The following is a 27,400-nucleotide window of genomic DNA, read 5'->3' on the forward strand; positions in this document are numbered from 1 at the left end:
GCCCACACAGATGGCCTCCCAGCACACGCACCCTCTGAAGGCCATAGAAACAGTGACTAGGCGGCAAGGCCTGCTGGGAGTGTTTCCTCAGAGGCATGGCTGCCGCTTCTTTCCTGTCTCTCTTCTCCCCTCAGCCTTGCCCTAGCCAGAGGCTTTTGCTAGACAACCAACTTTTGTCAGTAAAGGGGGAGATCTCAGGTGAATAGAATGGGATACAGTCCACCCTCCAAAGCAGTTCTTTTCTCTAGGATGGGGAGAGAGATCTGTTGTCTGGAGTTCAGTTGTGATTCCAGGAGATCTTCAGGCTCCACCTGGAGGTTGGCTACTCTAGGCCTAGCAGCACCCTCTGGGTGTCTTGATGCCATCTGACTGGCATGACTTAACTAGACTGGCTGCTTGGTCCTGTTCAGCATCAGCCCCCGTATGACACTCAATGTGACCTAGCAGTTGCCAACTTCAGATTGGGAAATTCCTGGATATTTGAAGGATGGAGTCTGGAGAGAGTGGGTTTGAGGAGGGGTGGGACCTCAGACAGGTACAGTGCCATAGACTCCACCCTCCAAATCAGCCATTTCCTCCTGGGGAACCACTGTTGCCAGTCTTCAGGTGAGGGCTGGAGATCACTCAGAATTACAACAAGTCTTCAGATGGCAGAGATCAGCTCCCCTGGAGGTGTGTGTGTTGGGGAAGTGAACACCTTCACTTGGATTGGTTGGGAAGACAGCAAGGGTGAGGGGGGCAGAGTCCGCTGTATTTTTCTTCACAACGGGCCTTATTCCTAGTGTTAAAATAATCCTGTAAAGCAGACCACTATTGTTATTCCCATTTTGTAGGGCTTTTTTTGAGCAGGAACGCACAGGAACGCAGTTCCGACTGGCTTGGTGTCGGGGTGTGACTTAACATGCAAATGAGTTCCTACTGTAGAAAATGCCCTGTGTGGAACAATGGTGATGTCAGGGGTGTGTGGCTTAATATGCAAATAATTTCCTGCTGGGCTTTTTCTACAAAAAAAGCCCTACAGGGTTTGGCTAGAGAGCATGGCTTGTCTGTCTAGTGAGTTTGTGGTGGATTTAAGATTCAAACAATATGTTTTCTGATTTATCCTTTAAGCTTTTTTGCCAGCCCACTGTATCAGGTGTCCTCCAAGTATGTGCACTGAATACTAGCCCATATGGAAGTATAGTTCTCTGTCTGATATCTTTAATTCCACCCTCTCTCTGCTTCTTTTAGGATGATACCGAGCCGTATTTTATTGGAATATTTTGCTTTGAAGCTGGCATAAAAATCATCGCACTGGGGTTTGTTTTTCACAAAGGCTCTTATCTTCGAAATGGCTGGAATGTGATGGATTTTGTAGTAGTCCTCACTGGGTAAGTGATTTCCTTTCCTTTTTTCCCCACTGTTGCTCTTACTCATTTGGTGAGATCCGTTCCTTTGATGCTTATTGTCGGAGAGGTGAAGGAGGGGAGCAAGATGTTGTTAAGGTTTATAGCAAATCCATATTTAAAGACCTCTACTTACTTTTAAATAAGAGCTGTTGTGATAGTGAATATAGCATGCTTTGTTTTTCAGAAGTTTGAGTACACTTTTATGAACTGTCAGTGGAGCTTTGTAAAGGCTTTGCAAAGACGTCTTTTAAAATCTATGGGATGATTTTGAAGACTGGGAGTATTTTAGAAAACAATTGGGCTGGGCTATTTGAAAAAAAAAATCAGGGTTTGTTTTTTAAGGGGGCAATGTAACCGTAGTAAAGAGAAGGGGGGAAGTGGAAGTGGCCAGTGGATTAGGTAAAGGAGAACTTGAAAGCAGCTGAACAATGGAAAAGAATGCTGCACAAGACCATGAGCAACAGTGTTAGGAATAATGTTTGGTTTGGTGGGATGGAAAATTATGCTTTGTTTTCATTTGTTCTTTAATACCCAGTGTGTTCAATTGTTTTTGAACACCTCCTTATAAAAAAAAAAAAAACAAGAGCAAGGGTAGCCAGTTTTTTTTCAATACTTGAGGATAAATATCTAAATGGTGCATCCCATTCACTGTCTAACATTTCAGGAGAACTTATACTGGAGAGCTTCGTGGTCGTCTGTTGCCCAGTGATCAGATAATCTTTTCTGCCTCATTTCCATGATGCCCCAAATCTGTCACTTGAGGCAGGTACTTCTTATTAGGGTCACCTCTGAATTTATGGAAGCTGACCAACTTACATTCATGCTCATACTCAAAATTTCTGGACACAGATGACTCTAAACTCTTAACTAGCAGGTTACGTTGGTTGAAATATGGATTTTTTCCCAGCCTTTCAGAAGCATATCGATAGGTAAAGTTAATAGTTTAATCTGTTTTTATGACTGACAGTACAGGCTTGTTATGTGTGCTTGATTTTTCAGAATAACACACAGTAAATGCTGTCCTACTTCGGTGTTATATAAAATAAAATGTTGGAATGATTGTGGAAGTTTAGTGAGTAACTCGCTCTATTGGAGAAACATTTATTTATTATAATATCCCGCAGTATCCCATGGTGGGATGAGAGTGGCATATTCTAGTCAGTGATGGTTGACTTCTGAATGCTATGACCTTCACACCTTATTTTGGATACAGCGCTTTAAAAAGGGGTAGAAATAGCATCTTCAGGGTTATTTTCTCCCATTCCTAAAAAAATGTTGTCGAGTTTTCGTGTCTTATATAGATGCTTTCTGATGTTAGTCAGAAGCTGTGCATTGATGTTTACTAATACTGTCTTGGTTGTGGGGTCATAAATGAAGATGTATTATTATACTGTAGGTAAAATATGGACTCTTTATTGCTACACTGTTTTTTGCATGTACTGGAAGTGCTGTTTGATCTTTGAATATAATTGCACAATAGCCATTTGACTAGACAGCTGTAATAAGAAGCCTTGTTGCTGTCATCAAACACAAGCATTCTTTTGAAGTACAAGACTGTTAATGTCAGGGCTTTTGGCTTCCACTGATGATTCTAGCTTGGATGTATTGAAATTGTCTTGTACATGGACTTCCTGCGAGGCAAGCAGCAGGGACTTTCTATAAACTCAGAGAGTGACATTTCATTGCAGAGTCTCTCCGCGGGGAAGAGGTTGCATATATACCTTTCAGTGCTGCTGTTGCAAGATCAAGAACAAAAGAACACAGTGATCCCCCCCACCCCCAAGCATGGCAGAAAGACCAGAAAGTGTAAGACCGGTTCACAAACAAATGTGTGCATGGTGTCCATTAAAATATATCTCTGAGCTGACACAAGAATGATAAAAAAAAAAGTTTGCTTGTGATGCTGAAACTATGATGGGTTGTTGAAATGTGTAAGTTAGCATACTAGCAGACAAGTGATGAGTTAACAAGTCCTTGGAATCCAGACTGCCTTGAAGTTGTAGTAAGTGCAACTTGACAAACTTCTCTGTGATGAATGGGCAGTTCTGGATTCAGTCCTTTAAAGGGCTGAAGAAAAACTGAATTTGAAAAGATGATTCAAGCTTTTAATTAAGTTTTGTAGAGGTAATGTGACAAGTGTGAGTCTTTTTCTGTAAGTGGAGTCTTTTTTTTGGTTACCTACACAGAGACCCCTGAAAGGTAAGAATTTGTACCACATTCCACCTCATTTAGCCTCAGTCTTAGTGCGTCGGCACTGGGCATGTGGGAAGATGATGCCGAGGTCCATAATTCACTGGTTTTGACCCTTGCACAGCTGTGTCACAACAGCATAGTTTATATCATATGCTTTTTCATGCATTAATTCCTAGATTGAGTCCTGACAACCCCCAGTTAGAAGCATAGTAAGGCCTGAAAAGACACCTCTGAAATAGTGAAATAGCCAGGGTTGGTTTGTCCCTCCTATTGAGGAAGGGTGGCCAGTTCATAGAGCACTTGCCTGTCAGTTGAGGATGGCTTGATAGTATAAAGTGGCTTTCTAGGTTTATGTAGTACCAGTATAATATAGTAGCTACCAGGATCTAGGAGCCCTGAGTTCAAATCCCCACTCTACCATGGAAACTCACTGCATGTCATTGGGCCAGTCACTCTCTCTTAGCCCAATCTGTCTCACAAAATTGCTGAGATGATAAAATGGAAGGGGGGAATGTTGTAAGTGTCTTTGCAAAGGAAAACTGCAAAGGAATTTGGGGTGGAAATACTTAAATATATTGAGGGTCTCCCTTTGAATATGTAGCACTGGTAGGAATTTTTGGGTCCTTATACACTTTAATTTCATATAAAGGAGGGGGCTACATAAGGGAATTTGAATGTGCACATATTAACTGTTCCATAGACACAAAATTTGTGGCTTACTTTCTTGGGAAAACACAGTAGCTATTTGGGCATCCTTGATTCTCAGATGTCCAAGCAATTTTTCTTCAAGATCTCCTTTTTGCAGAGAGCTATTAACAAGGGGATTGGATTGGAAAGAGATCAGCATGATGTCTTTGACTAGGCAGAAAATATTTAGCCGCAACAAACCTGATTATTTTGTAAAGAGAGGGGTTTTTTGTCTGCTGGAAGTGTGTATCCAATTTTGATTGCCTTTGCAAGGTGGCATTGGGCCATTTTTTTCAATATATCCAGCTGTGAGAGATAAAAATGGCAGAATGAAATGACCTGCAGCAAGAAGTTTGTTGCTGATTTGGCATTTAATGCATATATGTCATCTTGTTGTTCTTAACTTTGAGTTACATACAGTATAGGTTACACTGCATTTAATCTCAGTTCCAGTACATTAATATGGCATTGTCAGGGTGTTGCTTAACCTATAAAAAGCATGCCACAGCCAAAGTTAATGGCAAATTATAGAGACTCTACCTGTGGTGGCCAGCTTTTAAATTAGTCCATCCAGCTGTCTGTTTAAATACCAGTTTGCTCTGCAAGCAGTTGTCAGGTGGTGTTATTAGCTCCATGCCATGAAAAACTCCCAACTGCCTATTGCTACTAATTAGACTTCTGTTAAAGGGACAGGACATTTTTCTCCTGGCCCGTAGGTAAACTTGGTTCTGCTGTGGTAGAACCAATGACTGCCATCAAGATTTATTAAGATTGGTAGATTCTAGAATATCCTTCTGCCAGGCTACACTACAGCGGTGCAGAAGCCTCTGGCATGTCATGTGGCACTGCAGGTTGATAAAATCATGCCTTCCTTAAAAAAAAAAATGGTACTGGAAGGTTTGACATTATCTGATCTATTTTTGTTTTGGTCCTGCTGCTCTCTATTTTTTCCTGTGCAATCATTATTAATGGATCTAAGTAACACCTAACGAGAATAGTTGCCAGAAGAATGTTTATGTTCTTTAATGGCTGTGAATGTTTCCTCAGTGGGCACTAATTATTAGGAGATGGACTTCTGATGGTTCTTGAATGAGTGCTTAGATAAGGTGACTGCTTCCAGGTTAGGAAACTATGTTGTGTGTGTTAACAGACAGCCATTTTGGAACAGAGATAGAAGACAGATAGCTTTGACATGTCTGGAAAGCAAAACATATTGGGGTACAGTACTGCTTTCTCTCTGCTTCTCTGATATGGGGTAGTGTGTATGTTGCCCTTATAGGAATGCCTCTTTATTTCCACTGGTACTAGGGTTGCTAGGTCCAACTTAGGAAATACCTGGGGACTTCGGGAGTGGAGCCTGGAGACTTCCCCATTCCCTAAATAAATAAATAAATAAAACATAGCAGTACAGTTCCCCTAAATTTCCTCATCCTCTTTTTTGTCTTCAAAGGGTTCCCCAGCAGCTGTACTTCCACTAAATGAAAGTGTAATTTGTCATACTCCCACAAGTTCCTTGTCAGGATTTGGTAGCATTTCCAAGCATGGCTTTATTTAGGAACATACACAATCACAAAGCAGCTGAAATAAATAATGAATATTTTCTAAAACACAGTTTGCAGGCCCACACTTTTGTGATCTCACTGGGGCAATGGTATAAATCACTTTACTCATGGGAGTTGCTGAATATAACAGTCTGCTTTACTTCAACAAACTTCAGAATAACACATAATGAAAGTAAGAGAGCAGTCTGGGGGTGTTTTCCTCCATCCCACAATCAGGTTCCAATTAACTCTTTTCTATTTATTTTACTATTCACATGACTAAACACGCTATATCAGTGGCCCCCAACCTTTTTGGCACCAGGGACCAGTTTCATGGAAGAAAATTTTTCCACGGACAGGTTGTGGGGAGGTACTGGGGTTTCTGCTGCCCCAGGCTGCGCCCCCACCCACACTCCATCCCTGCCCCCCTTGGTGGTCTTTAAATAGGGGTGGGGGAGACTGGGGCTGCTTCCCTGCTAGGTGGCCAAGTGGCAGAAGGCCAGTCTGCCTCCCTCTTCCATTTAAAGACCTCTGCTGATGAGCTGATCACTAGGGGTCTATAAATGAGGGGTAGGCTAAGGTCACAGCCACACTGCCCCTTCCGTTGGCCCAGGACCTGGGTGGACAAAAGAGGTGGTGTGGCCTCACTCTGAGGTAGCTTCGGAGTGAGGCCATGCTGCCTCTTTTGTCTGCCTGGTCCCAGGCCAGTGGAAGGGGCTGCAGGGCTGCGCTGCCTCGCTCTGAGTGAGGCCATGCTGCCTCTTTCATCTGCCTGGATCCCAGGTGGGTGGGGGTGGTGTGGTGCCTCTGCCTTGCTCCACAGCCTGGTTGCTAGCAGGCCATGGACTGGTTCCGGTCTGCGGCCCAGTGGTTGAGGTCCCCTGAACAATGCAAAACACACATGGTCTGTGCTGTTTTCCTCTCTCACATACTTCACACACTTGGAAGAGCCACATGGCTTGTGCCTGCTCACCCCCTCCCCCCACCCCCGCTTTCATCCTGCTGAGATTTAAAGGCACACACACACTCCTAAACAGTTTGCAAGCTGCTTCTAAAATGTCTTGCTGAGATTTAAAGCCACATTAGGGCTCTTGGGGTGGGGCTTCGTCTCACTGGCCAGCTGGCTGCTGGTGGGGAGGACCCTGCAAAATAAGGGGACCCCCCACCTAGCTCTGGGGGCTGGCAAGCCTAGTTGGTGCCAGATCTATAAATTAGTAAATAAAGCAAATATTACACAAACAGCATGTTTCTGTTCAGGGAAACCCATCTAGTAGTGTTGTCCCTGAAAGGGGAAGGGGTGGTATGTGCAATAAAAATTATGATACTTCATATGAAGGTGTTGCTTTTGTTTGACAAGTAAATCTCTCTCTCTCTCTGGGTCCCCCCAGACCGAGATTGCTCCTTTCCAACCCTCTAAATCTTACAATAAATCATATTTATGTTAATAGGATTTAAACCTAAGGATTTCGGTTGCCAAGTTATTATATTCCATGTCATTTATTGACATCAGTTATCAAATTAGCTTTCAGACATCTATATTTTTATATAGCAAATGTCATAATCTGGGGGAGAAGAACCAGTTCCTTACATGAATAGTCCCTGTGTTCTGAGCATTCACGCATGAACACACATGCCTTTGTTTGGTCCATTAAAATAAAAAACAAAAACAGTGGAAAGACTGGTTAAATATGAAACTATGCTTTGCCTTACAGAGAAGATTCTTAAATGCATTTTGATTTGGACAGGGAATCATGAGAGCTTGTCTGGCAGGTAATGATCAACAGATTTATCTTTTGCTTCCTGTCTGTAGATGTTTTATATACTATGAAATTCTAAATTATAAACATGGGAACTGGCTGGCTTACTTTCAAGTTTTCCAGAAACCACCACAAAGCATGGAATAGGATGGTTGAGCTATTCCTGCTGACAATTTTACAATCTTGTGGCAGCTAATAGATTGGCTTTTCTAAGTAGCACCTGCTATTATTTTAAACTCACTTGGAAACTTTCCCACTCTATTTCTCTCCTTCAAGGTAAAACCCTACATTTATGTAGGTTGTTGAAACATAATAATCAACATTCAGTCTGCCTTGTTAATTAGAAAATAAATCAAGGGTTTTGATATTGTCCAGCGACTTAATATCTTATTGAGCTAGACTAGAGCTTAATAGATAGTGACCTAAAATGGCTTGTTCTACCATGCTACAAAGAGTTTGCTGAAGTTCTAGGAGCAAAATGGTTGGAGCTGCTTTTTCATTTACTTCCTTATGGAAGCCTCATGGTTTGCTGTTAATTACAACTAGAGAAACAAATAGACTTCTTTCCTCCAGCAGATCATCTTTCCTCTGAATGGTGTATTTTAAAATCCCTCCAGCTTTGGTTTAGTTCCAAGGATACTTTGATACCAACTTGCCACTTTGAGGAAAAGAACAGCAGATGCGTTTTAATTAACTGCTGTTCAATTGAACATTCATTTCTCTTGGTTGATTTGAATCTGGCATGGTGATAGGAGAGCATCTATTAGATTTTCCATGTATGTTATACACAAGCAAGGGACCAACAAAATCTTATTCTTCCTTCCACCACTGGCCCTTAGCTTTGCCCCATATGGGCTAGACACCAGGTGACCATTGATGCTTGAGACTGAAAATCTGTTGCATGGCCACTGAAGATCCCACACACAATGTCAAATTATCAGTGGTTGTATGGAGCTGAAAGCACATGTGACATGCTGGCCAAGTGATTTGCCATGATTAAGTGTAAAAGTACACACAACACACAGCTTCCAGCTACTACCAAAGACTCCACTGACCATGTGATCAGCGATGTCTTTTTCAGTTACTACTAAAGACCCACAGCAATGCATCATTTGGTTAAATTCCTGAAGATGATTGTCCAATTTAGACTCCAGTGCAGATTGAGGAGACTGAATCCCTAATTGCAGCACTTATGGGCCCAAATGCTATTCCCCCTGAGGCTATCAAGGCTTTTCCACAGTGATGGGCCCCATTCCTAGCAGCCCTTTTTACAGTCATAGGTAGGTCTGGCGTAATACCAGAAGAATGCTATTTTAGTACCCACCTTTAAGAAAGGAGACCCTCAGCTCCCAAATAATTATAGACCGATCAGTCTCTTATCCATCATGGGGAAGCTGTATGCCAATCAGTTGGATGCTAGACCAGGAAATCCTGGGGCCGGAGCAAATTGGCTTTTGTCAGGGTAAGTCAACCCTGGACCATTGTGCAGTCCTTAGCCATCTAGTAAATAAATATAGGAAAGGGAAAGGACCTACATTATACACAGCTTTCTTAGACCTTAAGGGAGCTTTTGATTCAGTGCCCAGGGACATTCTGTGGAAGAAACTAAGCAATATAGGGATTGATAAACATTTGCTTCTCCTGATAAAAAACCTTTACTCTGAAACCACTTGCCAGGTTAGATGCTCGAAAGATGGAGAGCTAACTTCTAAGATTGCAATTACAGTGGGTGTCAAGCAAGGCTGTATTTTGGCCCGTATATTGTTCAACCTTTTTAAAATGATTTGGCACGCTTTATGAGCTGTGTTAACAGACATTACCTCAAATTAGGGAAGAGACACATCCTGCTATTGCTATATATGCTGATGATGCTGTTCTCTTTTCACTTTCAAAAGTTGGGATGAAAAAGATGCTAATGTGCTTTTTAGTTTATTGCGATAAGAACAAGCTTTCCCTAAATTTTGATAAGTCAAAAATGATTGCGTTCAGAGTTGGAAGCCCTCCAAATGGACTATACGAGAAGAGCTTCAGATACCTTGGTATTCATTTCCACTACAATGCTAATTGGGCCACTCATATTAAGGAAATGGTAAGATCTGTGAACAGCAGTGAACTCACATCATTTGGTCAGTGATGACCAAAACCTTGAGAGGAAGTCTCACAAGATGTCTGTTATCGTTTTGCAGTTTTTAAATGCTAGCTATATGCGTTTTAGACCCCCCCTGACACAATTATTTTCATATTTTGAGTTATTTTTGCAAACTTGGGGTTTTGGGTTTTGCAGAAAACTCTATCCTGGTTCTACATTCCCATCCCTACCCTTCCCCATGGACATTTTGATCTGTCTAGTGGGACCATATTTGGAAAATTGGCAATTGGGCATACGGTTGCTACTGTACCTTCCTTCCAACCATAGAACTATTGACAATTTGTATATTATTACCAGGAGTTTTCTTACCCAGACACCAACCAGGCCTTAAATCTGCAAGGTTGAGGTATTGCGTACTTTTTAAACATACCTGGAGCCTCTTTTGCAAATATGCTGCTGAGAGTTGGCGAATTTGGCAGTAGAACAAGGCTGAATTGTGCATAGGGCAGGGCATCTCTAGTTCTGCTAGAATCAGTGTGGTGAAGTGGTTAGTGTCAAATTAAGACTAGCAGACCCAGGTTCAAATCCCTGCCTGCCAAAAGGTTCACTGGGTCACACTACCTCAGCCTTAACTTCCTCAGAGAGGTGTTATCAGGGTAAAGTAGGTGGGTACAGGGCTGTTTGGCACTGGACTCAAACTTTGTTCTGCTGCTTCAGACCAACACAGCTACCCCATCTGAATCTAGGTATGGCTTTGAGACTGTTGTGTTTGTGAGACATGGGGAAAAATGCTTCTGACCTCTTGCATTTTATGTTTCATGCCAATATCATTAGTACAGGGTGCAATATAAATCTAGTATGCATTCTCACCATCATCATACATGTTATATTTCCATTATGCAGTATGTCTAAGACCAGAGAGCCTGCTTCAAAGAGGGTCATGAGGACACTTATTTGTGCTAGTTAGGAAAGAAACAGGAGTTGCCTAGTTTCAAGTGCTGAAGCACCTTTAGTGGTGGGATTATTATAGTCAGTATAGTGGTGGCAGCCATGCTTACAGAGGTACAGGCAATCTAAACAGTTAGAGTTTAATACTCAGCAGTTGCTGTGGGGATGGAGAACTGAATTCCCCCTTAGCCAGTTGTGATTGGGGAGGCCAGGTGATTTTTGCAGGTATTCCTTTCAATGCTGTTTCTCTGCTCGCTACCTTTCGGTTGCTTTTGCAACAAGTTTAAAAAGGCAAAGAGGAAGCAACAGCCAGGCTGCTGATGTTTTTGTTCTAGCAGAAACAAAGATGTTGTAGCTACCTGGTCTGGGAGCAGATAAATAAATAGTCATTATGCAGCAAAGGCCAAGAAGAGAAGCTACCTCTCCAGTGGGAGGGAGGAAACCTGACAGAAGCATTTTTCCTTTTCCCATCCCCTGCTGGTTTTTGTGTTCCGTGCCTGTTAACAGCTTCTATGTCTCTCTTTTCCACCCTCGCCCTTTCATTAAATGAAAGCAGGAAAAAGATATTGGCATTTCACCTGTGACATTATTGCAGAGCGTTGCCTGTAAACTCTGCAGTTTAGCTGCCTAGAAAAAAAATGAGGCGGGAAGGTCTGCTTCCTCCTAGCAGTATGGTCTTTAGCTATGCTGGAAATGCCTGATGCTCATTAATCAAGGCATTGGGCTTGCATGTTCTAGTGGTCTTTTTAAGAAGTGGCTGGATGGAAAAGCTGATGACCTACTAGATCAGGCCAATTAGCCTGCAGAAGTGGAGGTCTTCCCAGAACTATAGATGAGCCTTCACTTTATTCTTAAATTGTTGAATAACTCCTCAATATAGGGCGGCATACTTGAGCATACTCTGCATGTTTGTCTCAAATAACAGCTCTAAACTGTTCTGTCTCTTAGCCAACTCAGAGCCTTGCAGTTTGCTCAGGGCCTGTCTTATTTGCCCTATTTGCTGCTGTTCTTCACACCTTACAGGTGCACATAGGTTAGGTCTGAGTCTCCACCCTGTATCAGACATAACACAATTGCATGTGAATTGTGGGTTCTCCTCAAGTCCTGAGTCAGTGCTCAATCAGTATGAGAACAGTGGTGCAAGCAGGGATGGAATTCTAGCAGGAGCTCCTTTGCATATTAGGCCATGCACCCCTGATGTAGCCAGTCCTCTTAGAGCTTACAAAAAAGAGCCTTGTAAGCTTTGGAGGATTGGCTACATTAGGGGTGTGTGGCTTAATATGCAGAGGAGCTCCGGATAGAATTCCACCCTGGGTGTAAGTCAATAAGGGGCTTCAGCCTGCAGTCAGGAACAGTGGTGAGGGTGCTGTCTGGGGAAACTTTTGTGTTTGGGACATGTGGCTTTCCCCAATAGCACCTCCCTGAGAGAAGAAAAGTGGGGACTTGCAGTTTTGAATCCACATCCCATTTTTAGGTTTCTGTATGCATTGCCATCATTCCACTAGTTTATCAATAATGTTTAGCAGCAATTTTCAGAGCAGTTTTCAACTTTTGGCTGCAAGTGGAAGCATCCATCTCAAGGGAGTTCAAGAACTGAGCAGGAATTTGAATCCATCAAGACATCTGTCTGTTGCAACAAACTGCCTTATACTGTATTTAAGAGCTTTGCATAAAAATGTGCTCATGAATCCCGTGCAGAATCTCCAAAGGGTTTGGTTCACTCTCTTTTATCCCTCATGCTAGCTTTTGCGAGTGGTTTCTTCTCTATTTATTAGCAGTGTTAGAATCCCAGGCATCCTTATCTGGAGCCAGAGAGAAGAGATGGTGGTAAGAGGTGAGCTGTCTCATGAACTTCTTTTTGTATAGGGCTGAATATACCATTTCAAATGAATATGTGGAGAGTAAGAAGATTTAGGAAAAGCAGCATTTGTGAGAAGAGATAAACCAGCTGCCTTGAGTAATTCAATGAACTGTAAGAAAAAAGGGGGGAGGACATGGGGAAGAACTTCTAAAAGTTAATGCTATAATGCTTCTACTCCAACACCTGACAGGCCGCTATCAGCAGTGGTGTGTGTGTTTTGTCTGAGAAAAGCCTGCACACATGAACAAAGAACAGCTTCTTTTTAAAATTCTCTTCCCACATATGTAGAAAGGTCTCAGACAACCTGACCTGGATTCTGGGTTCTGTCAACCTTGGCCTGCCAGATCTTGGTAGCCCATAGAAAGGCACTTGAACATTTTCACTCTGAGTTGTGAAACCATGCCTATCTAGTAAGATGAGATTTCCCAGCCCCATTGCCTCTGTAAACACTGATCAGTCTCCATAAATGTTGGCTCCTTCCTCAAATGAAATAGTTCCTCTTCTGATCTCATCTGCGACAAACAATAGTTAGCAGGTATTAAAACTGATGGAACCACAGATTGGTAGGAGAACTGAGGTGAGTTAACTGATGTTTAAATTCTCTCTCTCAAATTCTCTCAAACACTATCACTGGTGCTTTAACTGTAGCTTCAAACACTATCACTGGTGCTTTAACTGGAGAGCCAGTTTGGTGTAGTGGTTAAGTGTGCAGACTCTTATCTGGGAGAACCGGGTTTGATTCTCCACTCCTCCACTTGCACCTGCTAGCACGGCCTTGGGTCAGCCATAGCTCTGGCAGAGGTTGTCCTTGAAAGGGCAGCTGCTGTGAGAGCCCTCTCCAGCCCCACCCACCTCACAGGGTGTCTGTTGTGGGGGAGGAAGGTAAAGGAGATTGTGAGCCGCTCTGAGACTCTTTGGAGTGGAGGGCGGGATATAAACCCAATATCATCATCATCATCATCATCATCATCATCATCATCATCATCATCATCATCTCTTCTTCTTCTTCTTCTTCTTCTTCTTCTTCTTCTTCTTCTTCTTCTTCTTCTTCTTCTTCTTCTTCTTCTTCTTCTTCTTCTTCTTCTTCTTCTTCTTCTTCTTCTTCTTCTTCTTCTTCTTCTTCTCTTCTTTCTTCTTCTTCTTTCTTCTTCTTCTTCTTCTTCTTCTTCTTCTTCTTCTTCTTCTTCTTCTTCTTCTTCTTCTTCTTCTTCTTCTTCTTCTTCTTCTTCTTCTTCTTCTTCTTCTTCTTCTTCTTCTTCTTCTTCTTCTTCTTCTTCTTCTTCTTCTTCTTCTTCTTCTTCTTCTTCTTCTTCTTCTTCTTCTTCTTCTTCTTCTTCTTCTTCTTCTTCTTCTTCTTCTTCTTCTTCTTCTTCTTCTTCTTCTTCTTCGTTCAAGCTAATGAGCAAGCCATTCCATTGTGAAGCAAGCAGGGCCAGTGTTAATTTCCAGAGCAGCCCTGCAGGAGCCCTGCTATGCAGCAGCAGTGATTGCAGTAGGGATGCCAGCCTCCAAGTGGGACCTGGAGATCCCTCAGAATTACATCTTATCTCCAGACCACAGGGATCAGTTCCCCTGCAGAAAATGGATGCTCTGGAAGGTGGGATCAGTGACATTGTACCCCAGCAAGGTCCCTGTCATCCCCAGGCTCTATCCCCAACTCTCCAGGATTTTCCCAATCTGGATCTGGCATCCCGACCTTTCTATTCCCATCTGGAGGCTATGCAGGATCTGGTAGCCCTAGATTGCTGCCTACCCCCCTCTTTTGGTAGTGGCAGTGGGCTCCCGTGGGAAGATTGCCCCTCCATGAAATATTGAGCCTGCTTACACTTCTTCCTTTCCTTGGCCGGCATGTAGCTGTTCACTCACCTGCGTGAGCAAGCAGCAGTTGGCTACTAGGATCAGCAGCAGCTGCCACCCAGGAGGAAAGGGTAGATGAATGAGACTCGACTGTAGCTCATTAGTCTGGGCAGCTGAGCAAGAAAACGTGGTAACTAGAGGAAGCAGCTGCTGTTTGCTCACCTGCCTTCTCTATGTCATCATGGCCTTGCCTGGGAAGGGACAGCAACATGCCAAGAACATCCAGAGTCCAGAGCTGGCTCTGAAAGCAAATCTGAATGACTTCAGTCAATTGCAGCTAGAGTATAGTCATCGCTATTTATTTATTTTTTGGTCCTTCTTAAACTGACTAAATAAATAGTTAAGAAGGGGAGGTGGTATTAAATAGATTCAGGTGGATAGCTGCGTTTGAAGCACAAGAAGAAAGTTGGACTCCCATGGTACCTTTGAGAGCAACAAAGTTTAATTTTGGGTATAAACTTTTGTGTGCATGCACACTTCATCAGATAGAAGAAGAAGATATTGGATTTATATCCCGCCCTCCACTCCGAATTTCAGGGTCTCAGAGCGGCTCACAATCTTCTTTATCTTCGTTCCCCACAACAGATGCCCTGTGAGGTGGGTGGGGCTGAGAGGGCTCTCACAGCAGCTGCCCTTTCAAGGACAACCTCTGCCAGAGCCATGGCTGACCCAAGGCCATTCCAGCAGGTGCAAGTGGAGGAGTGGGGAATCAAACCCGGTTCATCCAGATAAGAGTCCACACACTTAACCACTACATCAAACTGGCTCCAAACAAGGTGAAGTTTGCATGCACACAAAAGCTTATACACAGAATTAACCGCAAAGGTGCCACTGGACTCAGAAGTTGTTCTAGTGGAAAATATATTTACTTCTCCCCCACAAAAAAACCTTGGATTGTCTCTGGCCCCCTTCCCCTTTATCCTCCATGCAATACCTTAGGCTGAGGTCACCAAAGGAGTTTTTTGGTAGGAGGTGGGGGGATTTCAAGCCAGGTGTCTTCATTTGCAGTCTGACAAATCACTACAGTACAATAACTTCCACTCCATAGATTTCTGAGATGCACAGATGCTTTTAGTGGGCGCTGCAGAATGGAATGGGTGCGTCACTCAGTGTGGTTGGGCTGTTGTGCTGAAGAACTGTGAGCACTCTCTGACCCACTCATGCCAAAAGGCAAAGTAGCACATTCTGCGCCACCTCCTTTGGGACTCAATCCCAAATTGCCAGCCTTCAGTTGGCTCCAGGAGTTCTCCTGAAATTACAACTGATCATCAGGCCACACAAGTCAGTTCCTCTGGAGGAAACAGCAGCTTCTGAGAGCAGACTATGACATCATCAAGCTCCCTCTTTCCCCCAAACCTTGCTCTCTCTATGCACAGCCCCCAAATGTCCAGGAATTTTCTAAACTGGAGTTGGTAACTGTGGCCCAAGTTCATGCAAAGCCTTCAAGCAAGTTCTAAATCAGGGGTGGCCAAACTTGCTTCATGTAAGAGCCACATAGAATAAACATCAGATGTTTGAGAAATGTTAGATGGGTGAGCACTGCAAGTTTCTCCTCCCCCCAGTCTACTCAGATTGCCAATGGATCTCCAATGTAATATCCCCTTTGGCTGTGGGTTCCCAAGTTAGAGCACTCAGTAGCCAGCGGTTCTCAGGTCCATTCAGCAGAGACAAGCTGGTGCAAAGCATCAACCCTATTTGCAAGGAGGTAACCAGCAAGCAACAGCATTAGCTTGGTATACAAACAGTAGAAGTAAAACTATTTAGCTTCACTCAATTGAAATACATTGCAACACAGTTGGAAGAAAAATGTGGAATGGATTTTTCATTAAGGTATCTGGGCTCAGGCTACTCTGGGTCTGGAATGGCAGCCTCCAGAGTGAAATGACAGTCCTTGGGAGTAGAAGAAGTGTTCTGGGATTGGAATGAAGGGCCCCCAAAGTGGAATTCCATTCCCAGAACACTGCTGCTACTTCCAGAGGCTGTCTGGGCGCAGAGATCTTAATGGAAAATCCATTCTGCATTTTCTTTGCAGCTTTGCAGGCCCAGAAGAGTTTCCTGCTGTAGCGGGCAAAGACAAGGCAGAGGGAGCTGGGAACTTCAGCAGCCTGGGAATGTCAAAGGGTGAGGACAGGACAGGGGGAAAGAGGAGGAGAAAAGAGCCACAGGCCTGATTAAACCATGGGTGGGATGGTTTGGGTCTGTGGGCCAGACATTTGACACCCCATCCTATAGCTTAGAGACCTATCAACAAGTATCCAATACAAATCTCACCCTGTGTCATGAACTTACTACGTGGACTTTGATAAGACTCTCTGTGCCACAGCTCCTCATTTGCAATATGAGTGGAGTACTAATAAGAGCCAAAGTGAGATGCTTCCGTCTGTAATTGTTACATGACAGCCTTGCATAAACTTGTGCTTCTCAGGGGCCCCTTGTTATTCGAAGGAGGAAGTCAGGGCGAGGCTTCATTTCAGTTCATCTACCCCCCCCCCCCCACCCTTTGAACATTAACATCACCACTTTGAAGATGCTATTAAAAGTCAATTCCATTAATGGGGCTCAGTTGGAATTGTGCTAGAAGTGAGGCTCTGGTCAGACAAGCGACTTTATAAAATTGGCCCCTTGGTACTGCAGCATGCTCCTGCTCTCTGTTCTTGCCTTAGTCATCAACCAGCCCTTTATATTTTCTTTCTTCTGTCAGCTTTGCAGAAGCTACAGTGTGCTAGAGAGAAGCAGGCTGTAAACTTTATGCTGCTGGCAAAATTTCATACTCTCTTATTAATACATTGACATAGTAAAAAAAAAAAAGATTGGTTCTTGTTAGTATGTTATAATTCAGGATACAGTCAGGTAGGATTGCCAAGTCTGGGTTTTGAAATTCCTGGAGATTTGGGTGTGGTGCCTGGGGAGAGGAGCAAGTCATTATACAGTCTACCCTCCAAAGCACCCGTTTTCTGCAGGGGAGCTAATTTCTGTAGTCTCGAAATCACTAGTAATGTAACTCCAGGAGATCTCCAGGGCTAGGATTGGTAACCCTTTCACCAGAATTGCATTTCTTGTACAATCCCATAGAAAGTCTACAGAATCTGATAATGGCCACAGAAAAATACATTTTCTGTTCTATCGTCTCCTGTTCTATTGTTTCCTCCCTCCCTTTTTCCTTTTGGGTCACATAAACAATTTTCTAGTCAATATGACTGCAACAATAGACTTGGGAAGTCTGTAGGCAATTATTGGTGAAATCTCAGGAACAGGAGAGAACAAAGTTTGCAGTGTGTGTGTTTGGGGTGAGTGGGTGTCAGTGCCCTGCATAGCTGCTTGCATCTCCTAATGGCTAAAACAAGTGGATCACATTTGGGCAAAATAGGCAATGCCCTGACATGTTACAATTTGAGACAGAGACTTGTTAAGAAGTTGGGATTTTGGCAGATATTAGTGATTTTTTAAAAGTGCTGATTGCTGCAAAAATAGAGGGAAGCATTGAGCATTACAGGAAGCAAAGTGAATGCCTTTGTGTATTAAAGGGGAATACAGTGTCAGTACCAGACCAAACGTAGCCAAATAGGAGCACAAATATTGGTAGGATTGAGTGGAATGCATCATGGTAGAACAGGTGCTTGGCATGCAGGAAATCTTGACTTCATATGTTTTCCAATATATTTATTTTTTACATTTTATTTTGGTTATATCTCATCTTCCCCAAAGCATATATAATTTCCCTCTTTTCCGTAGGGTTGCCAGGTCCAATTCAAGAAATATCTGGGGACTTTGGGGGTGGAGCCAGGAGACACTGGGGGGTGGAGCCAGGAGACACTGGGGGTGGAGCCATAAGTAAAGTTGCGACCAGCACAATTGAACTCCAAAGGGAGTTCTGGCCATCACATTTAAAGGAACCGCACACCTTTTAAATGCCTTCCCTACATTAGAAATAATGAAGAATAGGGGCACCTTCTTTTGGGGCTCATAGAATTGGACCTCCTGGTCCAATCCTTTTGAAACTTGGCGGGTATTTTGAGAAGTGGTATCGGATGGTATGCTGAAAATTTGGTGCCTCTACCTCAAAAAACAGCCCCTCCAGAGCCCCAGATACCCCCAGATCAATTCTCAATTATACCCTATGGGAATTGATCTCCATAGGGAATAATGAAATGCCCAGCAGACATTTCTCTCTCCCCCCCCCCCCCGTTTCTGATGACTCTGAAGTGTGGGAGGGCTTGCTCCCACCTGGGGATTGGTATCTCTACTCACAAGTTGCTGAACTTCCAGCTTCTTCAAAGTAACAGAGCAACTAAAGGTTCAAGTTTACCTTTCCTATGCAAATGACCTCTGAAAAGATTGTGCAACCAACGGAGGGTCTGGGCTGCTTTCACAGCCACTGGGAGCAGCCATGCTTTTCTGCCTCCTCCCTCTGCCCCCATTCAGCCTTTAAGACACAGACACACCATCCCAAGAGGAACCCTTTCCAAGTGGAGGCTGAAGCCTCTGGAGGTGGAAAGGTACATGGTGGCTGTGGGGGTGGGTCTCCCCCCCCCCCGCCGGCCAGCTGACTGGGAGTGGAAAGGAGCCTGGGAAAGTGAGAGAACCCCCGCTGGGGCCTGGCGATTGGCAAGCCTCCATCTTATCCTCACAAGTAAGGCTAGGCTGAAAATGTGTGACTGGCAGAAGGTCACCAAGCAAGTTTTTTTTCTTCCATATTCTTTTCATAAGTAGAGTGGGGGTTTGGACCTGGGGCTCCCAGCTCCTGCTCTGACACCCTGTCCTGTATTTGGGGAAAGGTGTGCATTTTCCTCTGAAATCATTGTGAGATTGTATCTTCAGCTGGATGGCTGTGTCCTGATGATACCTGAAGTTGTTTTGCCTTTTTATAGATTTTGGCAACCTTTGTGGATTTGTCAAGCCAATGTAATCATATTAAAGTGAACTAAATTGTAAAAAGGACACCTAATGAGAATGTTACATTTGGTGCTGGAATGTTCCTCCTTTCATCACTATTGTAAGCATTCCTGGAAATTAATATTTGAGGGGTTTATTCCTCCCCAACAACAAAACTAAGAATGCTGCATCATCTTGGGGTCTGTCCATCTATTACTATTACTGGCTTGAAGGCAGAGTGACAGGGTTTGTCTGTGTTTCCACAGAGCTAGAGCAGTGCCTTTTACCTGAGTGTTCAAGTTTAGGGTTCCCAGGTCCTACCTGACTGTCAGTGGGGGGAGGATCTATGGGGGAAGGCAGGGGAAGGATCTCTAGGAATTGGGTAAAAAACTATATGACACCATAGAGGTTTTTTACCTGATTGCTAGAGCGTCCAGTGTGCATTGTGCCCAGCACAATGATGTTTCTTCCAGATGATGTCATTGAGCCAGGCACATCGGGCCCTTTTTGAGCTTTTCAGGGGTGGGGGATCCTGCAGTGTCAGTACCTGGATTTAAATCCTTTTGGATGAAAGCACACCTTCATACTATTACATAGTGTTGTCATCCTTCAAGGGGGTTTTGGAGTCCTCCCAGAATTATAGCTAGTCTCTGGACCACAAAGATCAGTTTCTGAGGAGGGAATGGCTGATTTGGAGCGTGGACATGGCAAACCCTGCTGAGGTTCTCTCTCCCCATTCCCGCCCCCCCCCCACCAACTCTACAGCCAAATGTCAAAGAATTTCCCAAGCCAGAGCTGGCAACCCTAACAGCAACATTTCCACCAAAGGTAGTAAAAAGAAATATTGCCAATCTTACCATGTCAGCAGTTTCCAGATATATTATAAATCTTAACCAGCCAACTAGAAGGCTGCAGATTTTCAACATGAAATGGCAGGAGATGGAAAAGGATTTAAAAGGGCCTCTCATTGTGTGTGGCAGCCTCCCCTTTATAATTGCATCTTCTGCAAGTTAAAAAAGTCTGTTTAAGAGCATGAACTCCATGTCCCATCACTATTGAATTTTTAACATTTTATTTCTTGTATCTGCTTTGATATTCATCTCTGTTTGCACTGTTTGAGCTGAAAGTTATTTATTTAAAATTAATTTCTCTTGACTACAAGCCTCAGGGTCAGCACAGGTTTTGTTTTCTTTCCATCCTGGTCTTCTGCATCCCTTCCCCCCCCCCCCCAATCCTTTACCTAAATGAAAAAGAAAATGGAGATCCGAGCTGTTAAAAAAACTGTTCGTGAGGGGATTTGCACTGGGAGGGAGATCTGAAAGAGGAACTAGCAGAATGAGCATCGGAAGCAAAAAAAAGACGCTCTAGGGAAAATGAAGAAGGGGAAATAGTGGGCGCTTTCACATACACTAAATAACACACCTTCAACTGGATTTCAAAATCCATTTGCAAATGGTCGCTGAAGTAGATTTAGCATGTGTGATTAGTACAACAGTGTCAGAATGAAACATGCATCTTATTAGGGTCAACCTGATATTTCCTTGCTGGTATTTTTCTTGTGAGGAAGTGGTGGGTGCAACCTCCCAATAACAGTTGGATCTCTGATTGGAAGATGCCATCACCTACTCAGCACTTCTTTGAGAGGCAAGAAGTTCCAGGTGCAGAGCTTACCTGGGTTGGGTTTCTTTGGAGGAGAGAGCACTAGAGACTTTAGTTGTTTTATAAGGCAAGCAAATACATGGTTCCATTTCAGATCCCCAAGGATCTTGTACCTTCCAAGTGCTTCAGTGAAAATCATAGTAGTGACTGTCTGCTCCTTTTTCTGACCCTACCAGAATTCCAACCACTCTCTCTTTACAGAAAGACATGTCTACCTTAGCCTTTTGTTGGGATTAGGGAGGTCGTATGAAAGGACATGAGCATGAATGCTGTCTGAGATTCTCAAAGGTTTGGTTAAGACATGGCCAGGTTTATTCAAAGTGTTTGTGTGCAAAGACAGTGAATGAATTTTAAACCTGCTTATATCCTGCTTTGAAATACATGGATCAGTTTTCAGGTAACAACTGTCTGTACGTAATAACTTGTAACAACTGAGGCAAGATTCAACAATGCAAGATTCAACAGGCTTCCCACCTAGATTCTGGATTTCTATCAAGCTATTGATTAAAAAAAATTAACTTAAAACTATTGGCAAGTCATATCAGTCTCTGTTTATGCACTGTTAATGCAATGTGGTAAAATGGCAATCTGCTATTTAAGCATGGATACAAGAGACATTATTGAACACAAAAATTAATGCTAGAAATGGTATCTGGTTTTGTTTTCCACAGTCAGCATTCTGGTATAAGCATAAAACCTAGTCTTGAAGGTCATATCTGTCCTCTGTTAATGGCCAATAGTATTTAGTATTTGTGCAGTGCCATCCTATGTGGATTTGCTCCATTCTAAGTCCATTGAAGTAATTGTGCTTATACTGGAGTAACTCTGCATAGGATTTCACTGATAGGCATTCTGCCTGTCCCTTTAGCCATTATAGCTAATAGTTATTTATGGATCTCTTTTTCATGAATTTATCTAATTGTTTCTCAGTCCCATCTAAACTAGTCACCATCACCACTTCCTTTGGCACCAGATCCTATAAATGATTTGTTTTCTGGGAAAGTTTTTTCCCTTTGTCCATTCTGAATTTATTGTCAGTTAATTTCTTGTGTTACCTTGACTCCCCATATTTTGGGAGCAGAAGACAAAGTTCTTTCTCCCCACCATGACATATGGATTGGGCGCAGCGCTGGCACATGGGAGTCAGCAGGGTAGGCAGCGGCCTGAAGCACTACCCCACCTAGGGGCACCATCAGAGCTTGTGGGGGCCCCCCTGGCAACTTAGCGGTCTGCCTCGAGCGGCAGAACCCCTAGCGCCAGCCTAGATTGGGCACATAGGAACATGTTTAGGCATGTATGTTTAAGTTCCACGTTCATGTTCTGGCTAACATATTGAGACCATGGCTGGGCCAGCAGCTGTACTCCTTATCTTCTGCTCCCCTGTTAATTTCTACCTGCAGTGAATTCCTAAACAGGACTATGATCTAGTGATTACATTGTTAGGGTAAGCTGCATTATAAAGGATGCTATTGGATGGCAAAGGGAGGAAGGTCAAAGGGCATTAAAATATTTTGTGGGAAATGGAAGGAATATATCATCTTCCCTGCTCTTGCATCTCTCCTGAGGCTTCCTGTCACTGCATCTTGGATTACAACACCCTAGGCCTATTGGATCAGCCTGTCGCTTTGCTGTCTTCAGAAGTGGAGCTTCACCCTTCCTTGGTTTCTATGGTGATACTCCACTTAGCTAGGGTGTGTAGCGTGGATTTTTAAAGGGGTGTGCTTTTGCATTTCATTTCTGTCTCCTTGTCTAATGCATAATCTCAGCATTTAGACAGCTAAGATCTCATGCCCTCAAAAGGAACAGGTTGCATGGGGAGGGCATTTTGTGGCAACTTTGGCAGCAACCTACTTTCTTACAGAATAATATTCTGACTGTTTATTATTGCTGTGTGGTTACTGGTACTGGAAGGCTGGTCCTGTCAATTGCTGGGAAATAACACAGAAAACACAAACCATGGACGCTCAGGGGCTGGTGGTCACCACCTAAGAGCATGCTGCAATTCAAGTAGTAGGTTCAGTAAACCCTATGAGAAAACTGGCTTGGATTTCCAAGGAAAGACCATGAGGAAGAAGTAAGCTTGCCAATACCCAGGTGGGGGCAGGAGATTCCCCCCCCATCAGGGTTATCAGAAAGTGTCTGCTGGACACTCCATTATACCTTATGGTTCCCATAGGGTATAATGGAGAATCAATCAGTGGGTATCTGGGGCTCTGGGGAGGCTGTTTTTTAGTTAGAGGTACCAAATTTTCAGCATAATGTCTGGTGCATCTCCTCAAAACACCTCCCAAGTTTCAAAAAGATTGGACCAGAAGGGGGCCAATTCTATGAGCCTCAAAAGAAGGTGCCCTTATCCTTCATTTTTCCCAAATGGAGGGAAGGTATTTAAAAGGTGTGTGGTCCCTTTAAATATGATGGCCAGAACTCCCTTTGGAGTTCAATTCTGCTTGTCACACCCTTGCTCCACCCCCAAAGTCCCCAGGTATTTCTTGTGTCGGACCTGGCAACCCTAGGAAGAGGCCTATTAGGGTTGCCAGGTCCAACTCAGGAAATACCTGGGGACTTTGAGGGTGGAGCCAGGAGACTTTTCCATTCCCTAAAAAAGTAAATAAAAATACAGCAGTGCAGTTCCCCTGATTACAGTCTTCATATCTTCATCCTCTTTTTTATAATAATAATATAATAATAATAATACTTTTTATTTATATCCCGCCCTCCCCGCCGAGGCAGGCTCAGGGCGGCTCACAACATATAAATACAATGTACAGTAAAACCATAATACATGATAATTACAATTATATAAAACCATCATTAAATCAACTTGTATTAAAATTAACATTATGGTGCTATGACTCAGATCTTCTATAAAATTCAGTGGCTAAAACATTTCCAGTGAATCTATCTTGGCTTGGCATTAAGTGAAGGCTATTTTAAAGAGGTAGGTCTTGCAGGCCCTGCGGAATTGGTCTAAACACCGCAGGGCCCGCACCTCCTCCGGGAGTTGGTTCCACAGTAGTGGGGCTGCAATAGAGAAGGCCCGATCCCGAGTAGTCTTCAATCTGGCCTCCCTTGGCCCAGGGATATTCAGCTGGTTCTTTCCAGCTGACCTCAGTGCTCTCTGGGGTTCGTATGGGGAGAGACGGTCCCTCAAGTAGGCAGGTCCTCGGCCATATAGGGCTTTAAAGGTAATAACCAGCACTTTGTAACGAACTCGGTACACCACTGGCAGCTAGTGCAGCCCGCGCAGCCCCGGCCGTATGCGCTCACACTTTGGGAGCCCCAACAACAGCCTAGCCGCCGCGTTCTGCACTAGCTACAGCCGCTGGGTTCGGCACAAGGGCAGCCCCATGTAGAGGGCGTTACAGTAGTCCAGTCTCAAGGTGACCATTGAATGGATCTCCGTTGCTAGGTCCCGGCGCCCAAGGAAGGGGGCCAACTGCTTCGCCCGTCGAAGATGAAAAACACGGAATTGGCAGTGGCCGCTATCTGTGCCTCCATTGGTAATGATAATACTTTATGTTCAAAGGGTTCTCCAGTAACTGCACATCCACTAAATGAAAGTGAAATTTGTCATACCCCCACAAGTCCCTTGCCTGGCTTTGGAAGCATTTCCAAGCATGGCTTTATTAAGGGACACAAACACTCATAAAGCAGCCAGAATAAACACAAAGCAGTTTGCAAGCCCACACTTTTGTGATCTAACTGGGCCAATTTACTCATGGGAGTTGCTGAATATAACAATCTGCTGTATTTCAGCTAATTTCATCAAATTAACACAGGAAAATGAACGTAGGGAACAAAGCAGCCAAGGGAGTGGAGTTTTCCTCCATCCCATAATCAGGCTCTAGTTTACTCTTTACTATCTATTTTACTATGCAAATGACCTCTGAAACAAATGCAAAACAGAGAGGGACTGTACTCTCTTCCTTTCTCACAGCTTCACACACTTATTGGGAAGAGCCATAAGCCCCATTCTTTGCTTACTGCTTTCGAATATGCACCTACCTACTCTAGAGAGCGGTCTGTGCATCCACTTATTTAATTATGAAATAGATGCTGCCTTTCCAATGAATTGCTCAAGGCAGCCTATAAAACAAAAACATTGTCAATCAAAACCAACAAAATTTAAATTAAATGCCAATGAAACCATGTATAGCAACAGAGCAGATGACTTTGGTGAACAGAGACCCTTGATTACATAGCATTTTATTTTCCTAAGGCTATTTGTTGATTTGTGATAATTTGGTTTGCTTTCCTGTTGGTGTGTTTACGCTTTCTCTTGTCCTTGGTTTATTCTTATTTATTTGACCAATTCATTTTTTTAAACTAGTTTTCTCTTTTTTCATGCTGTGTGCTGCCATTTATCTTGGCCAGGGGTGGCCAATGGTAGCTCTCCAGATGTTTTTTTGCCTACAACTCCCATCAGCCCCAGCCAGCATGGCCAATGGCTGGGGCTGATGGGAGTTGTAGGCAAAGCACATCTAAAGAGCTACTGTTGGCCACCCCTGATCTAACGGCTTATTAACAGTTTTATTGTTTTATGACTGGTCTTATTGCCCTGATTGTTTTGCTGTGGTTTATTTGGAAGCTGCCTTGAGAAACTAATTAAGAGGCAAGATTATATGCAGATTTTAAATAAATAAAAACAAGCATTTGATCTGGCTTGGAAAATAATATCTTCAAGCAATGGGAAATGCCAGAGGAACAGGAAAAGCAAGTGTCTTATCCTATCACGCCCATCAAATTTACTTAGATTAAATTAGGGGCCTGTTTATAATCCCCAGAAAAGCCCCGTGGCACGGAGTGGTAAAACTGCAGTACTGCAGTCAGAGTCCTTTGCTCACGACCTGAGTTCGATCCCGGTGGAAGCTAAGTTTTCAGGTAGCCGACTCGAGGTTGACTCAGCCTTCCATCCATCCGAGGTCGGTAAAATGAGTACCTAGCTTGCTGGGGGGAAAGTGTAGATGACTGGGGAGGCAATGGCAAACCACTCTGTAAAAAGTCTGGCATGAAAACGTGAAAGCAATGTCACCCAGAGTTGGAAACGACTGGTGCTTGCACAGGGGACCTTTCCTTTTCTTTCTAATCCCCAATGTTCATAGCAAGCACCAGTGCCTGAGTACTTTCCACCCCCAATATTACACTCTTCTTTGTCTGCTGTATTTGTATACTCTGCAATATGCTGAATTGCGTTACAAGCGGGGCCTTTTTTGTAGCAGGAACTCTTTTGCATATTAGGCCACACACCCTGGTGTAGCCAATCCTCCTGGAGCTTACAGTAGGCCCTGTACTAAGAGCCCTGTAAGCTCTTGGAGGATTGGCTACATCAGGGGTATGTGTCCTAATATGCAAAGGAGTTCCTGCTACAAAAAAAGCCCTGGTTACAAGTCAGGAGGGTGTGTCTTTATTTGGTTAAAGATATGTTTGAAGAAATAATTCAAAATATGCTTCAGCATTGGGCCACAGCCAAAGTGGAGCAATGGATGACTGTCCCACTTAGGTTTTTTTTTTAAACCAAGACTTTAAATCGGTGACACAAAATTTTGCTTCCATTCAAGAATTATAGAGATATTGTTCCTATTATAAAAATAAGCTGATAATACTTATTATTAGTTGATTTTTCAAGATCACTGTCATGATGCTAGGCCTACAGGCTCCAGGGAAGCCTATATTAGAGTAGCAACCAGGCCTGCATTTCCCAGGATCCCTTCTGTCCCTCTGATTGGGTGGGCAGAAGTATTGGAGGGAAAACTTGCCCAGTGGAGAATAGAAGGGTGGGACCAGGGGTCCGTGGCTAGGATTTTATAGGAGGGGGGGCTTTTTCAAAATTCAGAGGGCACCTGAATTTTTAAAAAGCCCCCTCCCACCTAAAAAAACTTTATGCCTCCACCTTCCCTCCTGGCCACAGCCTCTGCCACAGCTTGAGAATCACCCCCACAAGCAATTCAAATCATGCTGGAGGACTGGCAGAAGCAGCTGCCGGCCTCCCCATGTGATTTAAAGGCTCCGTTGACATGCTGGTCAGTGGGGCCTATAAATTGCACAGGGAGGCACGTGACTGCTTCTGCCAGCTCTCCTGAGCAATTTGGATCACTGGATGGGGTGGCCTTCAAGCCATGGCAGAGGTGTGGAGGGAAGGCCATGTTTTTTGCTTAACGGTGCCGCCAAGGCTTGAGGGCTGCCCCTGCTGTGATCCAAATCATATGAGAGGGCTGGCAGAAGTAGCTGCATGCTGCTCCACCGACCAGCTGGTCAGTGGAGCCTTTAAATCGCATGTGGAGGCTGGTGGCTGCTACTGCTGCCTGTCCTCCATTATTTGGATTGCAGGGAGGAAGGAGGCTGTAGTAGAGACCATGGAGATGTGGGGAGTGAAGGCTGCTGATTGGGGGACCTGAGTCAGGGGAGCCCACCCAGAAGTTGGAGGCAGGGTCCCCACAGCTCCCACCCCCCAGTGGCTACAGGCCTTGGTAGGACCTGGGAGGAAAGGATAAGAGGCCCAGCTAGGGAGGAAGGGTTGTTCTCTCTGGAAAGGCTGAGCTGGGAAGAGG

At 43.9% G+C, this 27,400-nt stretch overlaps 1 protein-coding gene across 9 annotated transcripts in view; it reads left to right on the forward strand.

Moving 5' to 3' along the window:
- CACNA1B (calcium voltage-gated channel subunit alpha1 B) overlaps positions 1 to 27,400 on the forward strand; it is a 490,529-nt gene that overhangs the window by 17,233 nt on the left and 445,896 nt on the right. For all 9 annotated transcript variants that reach the window (XM_060251289.1, XM_060251281.1, XM_060251280.1 and 6 more), the window contains one exon: positions 1,231 to 1,370. In XM_060251289.1, the coding sequence (XP_060107272.1) occupies positions 1,231 to 1,370 (140 nt within the window). The remainder of the gene's footprint in view (positions 1 to 1,230; positions 1,371 to 27,400) is intronic.

This window comes from Heteronotia binoei, chromosome 12, assembly GCF_032191835.1.
Source record: "Heteronotia binoei isolate CCM8104 ecotype False Entrance Well chromosome 12, APGP_CSIRO_Hbin_v1, whole genome shotgun sequence".
In the NCBI taxonomy this organism is placed as follows: Eukaryota; Metazoa; Chordata; class Lepidosauria; order Squamata; family Gekkonidae; genus Heteronotia; species Heteronotia binoei.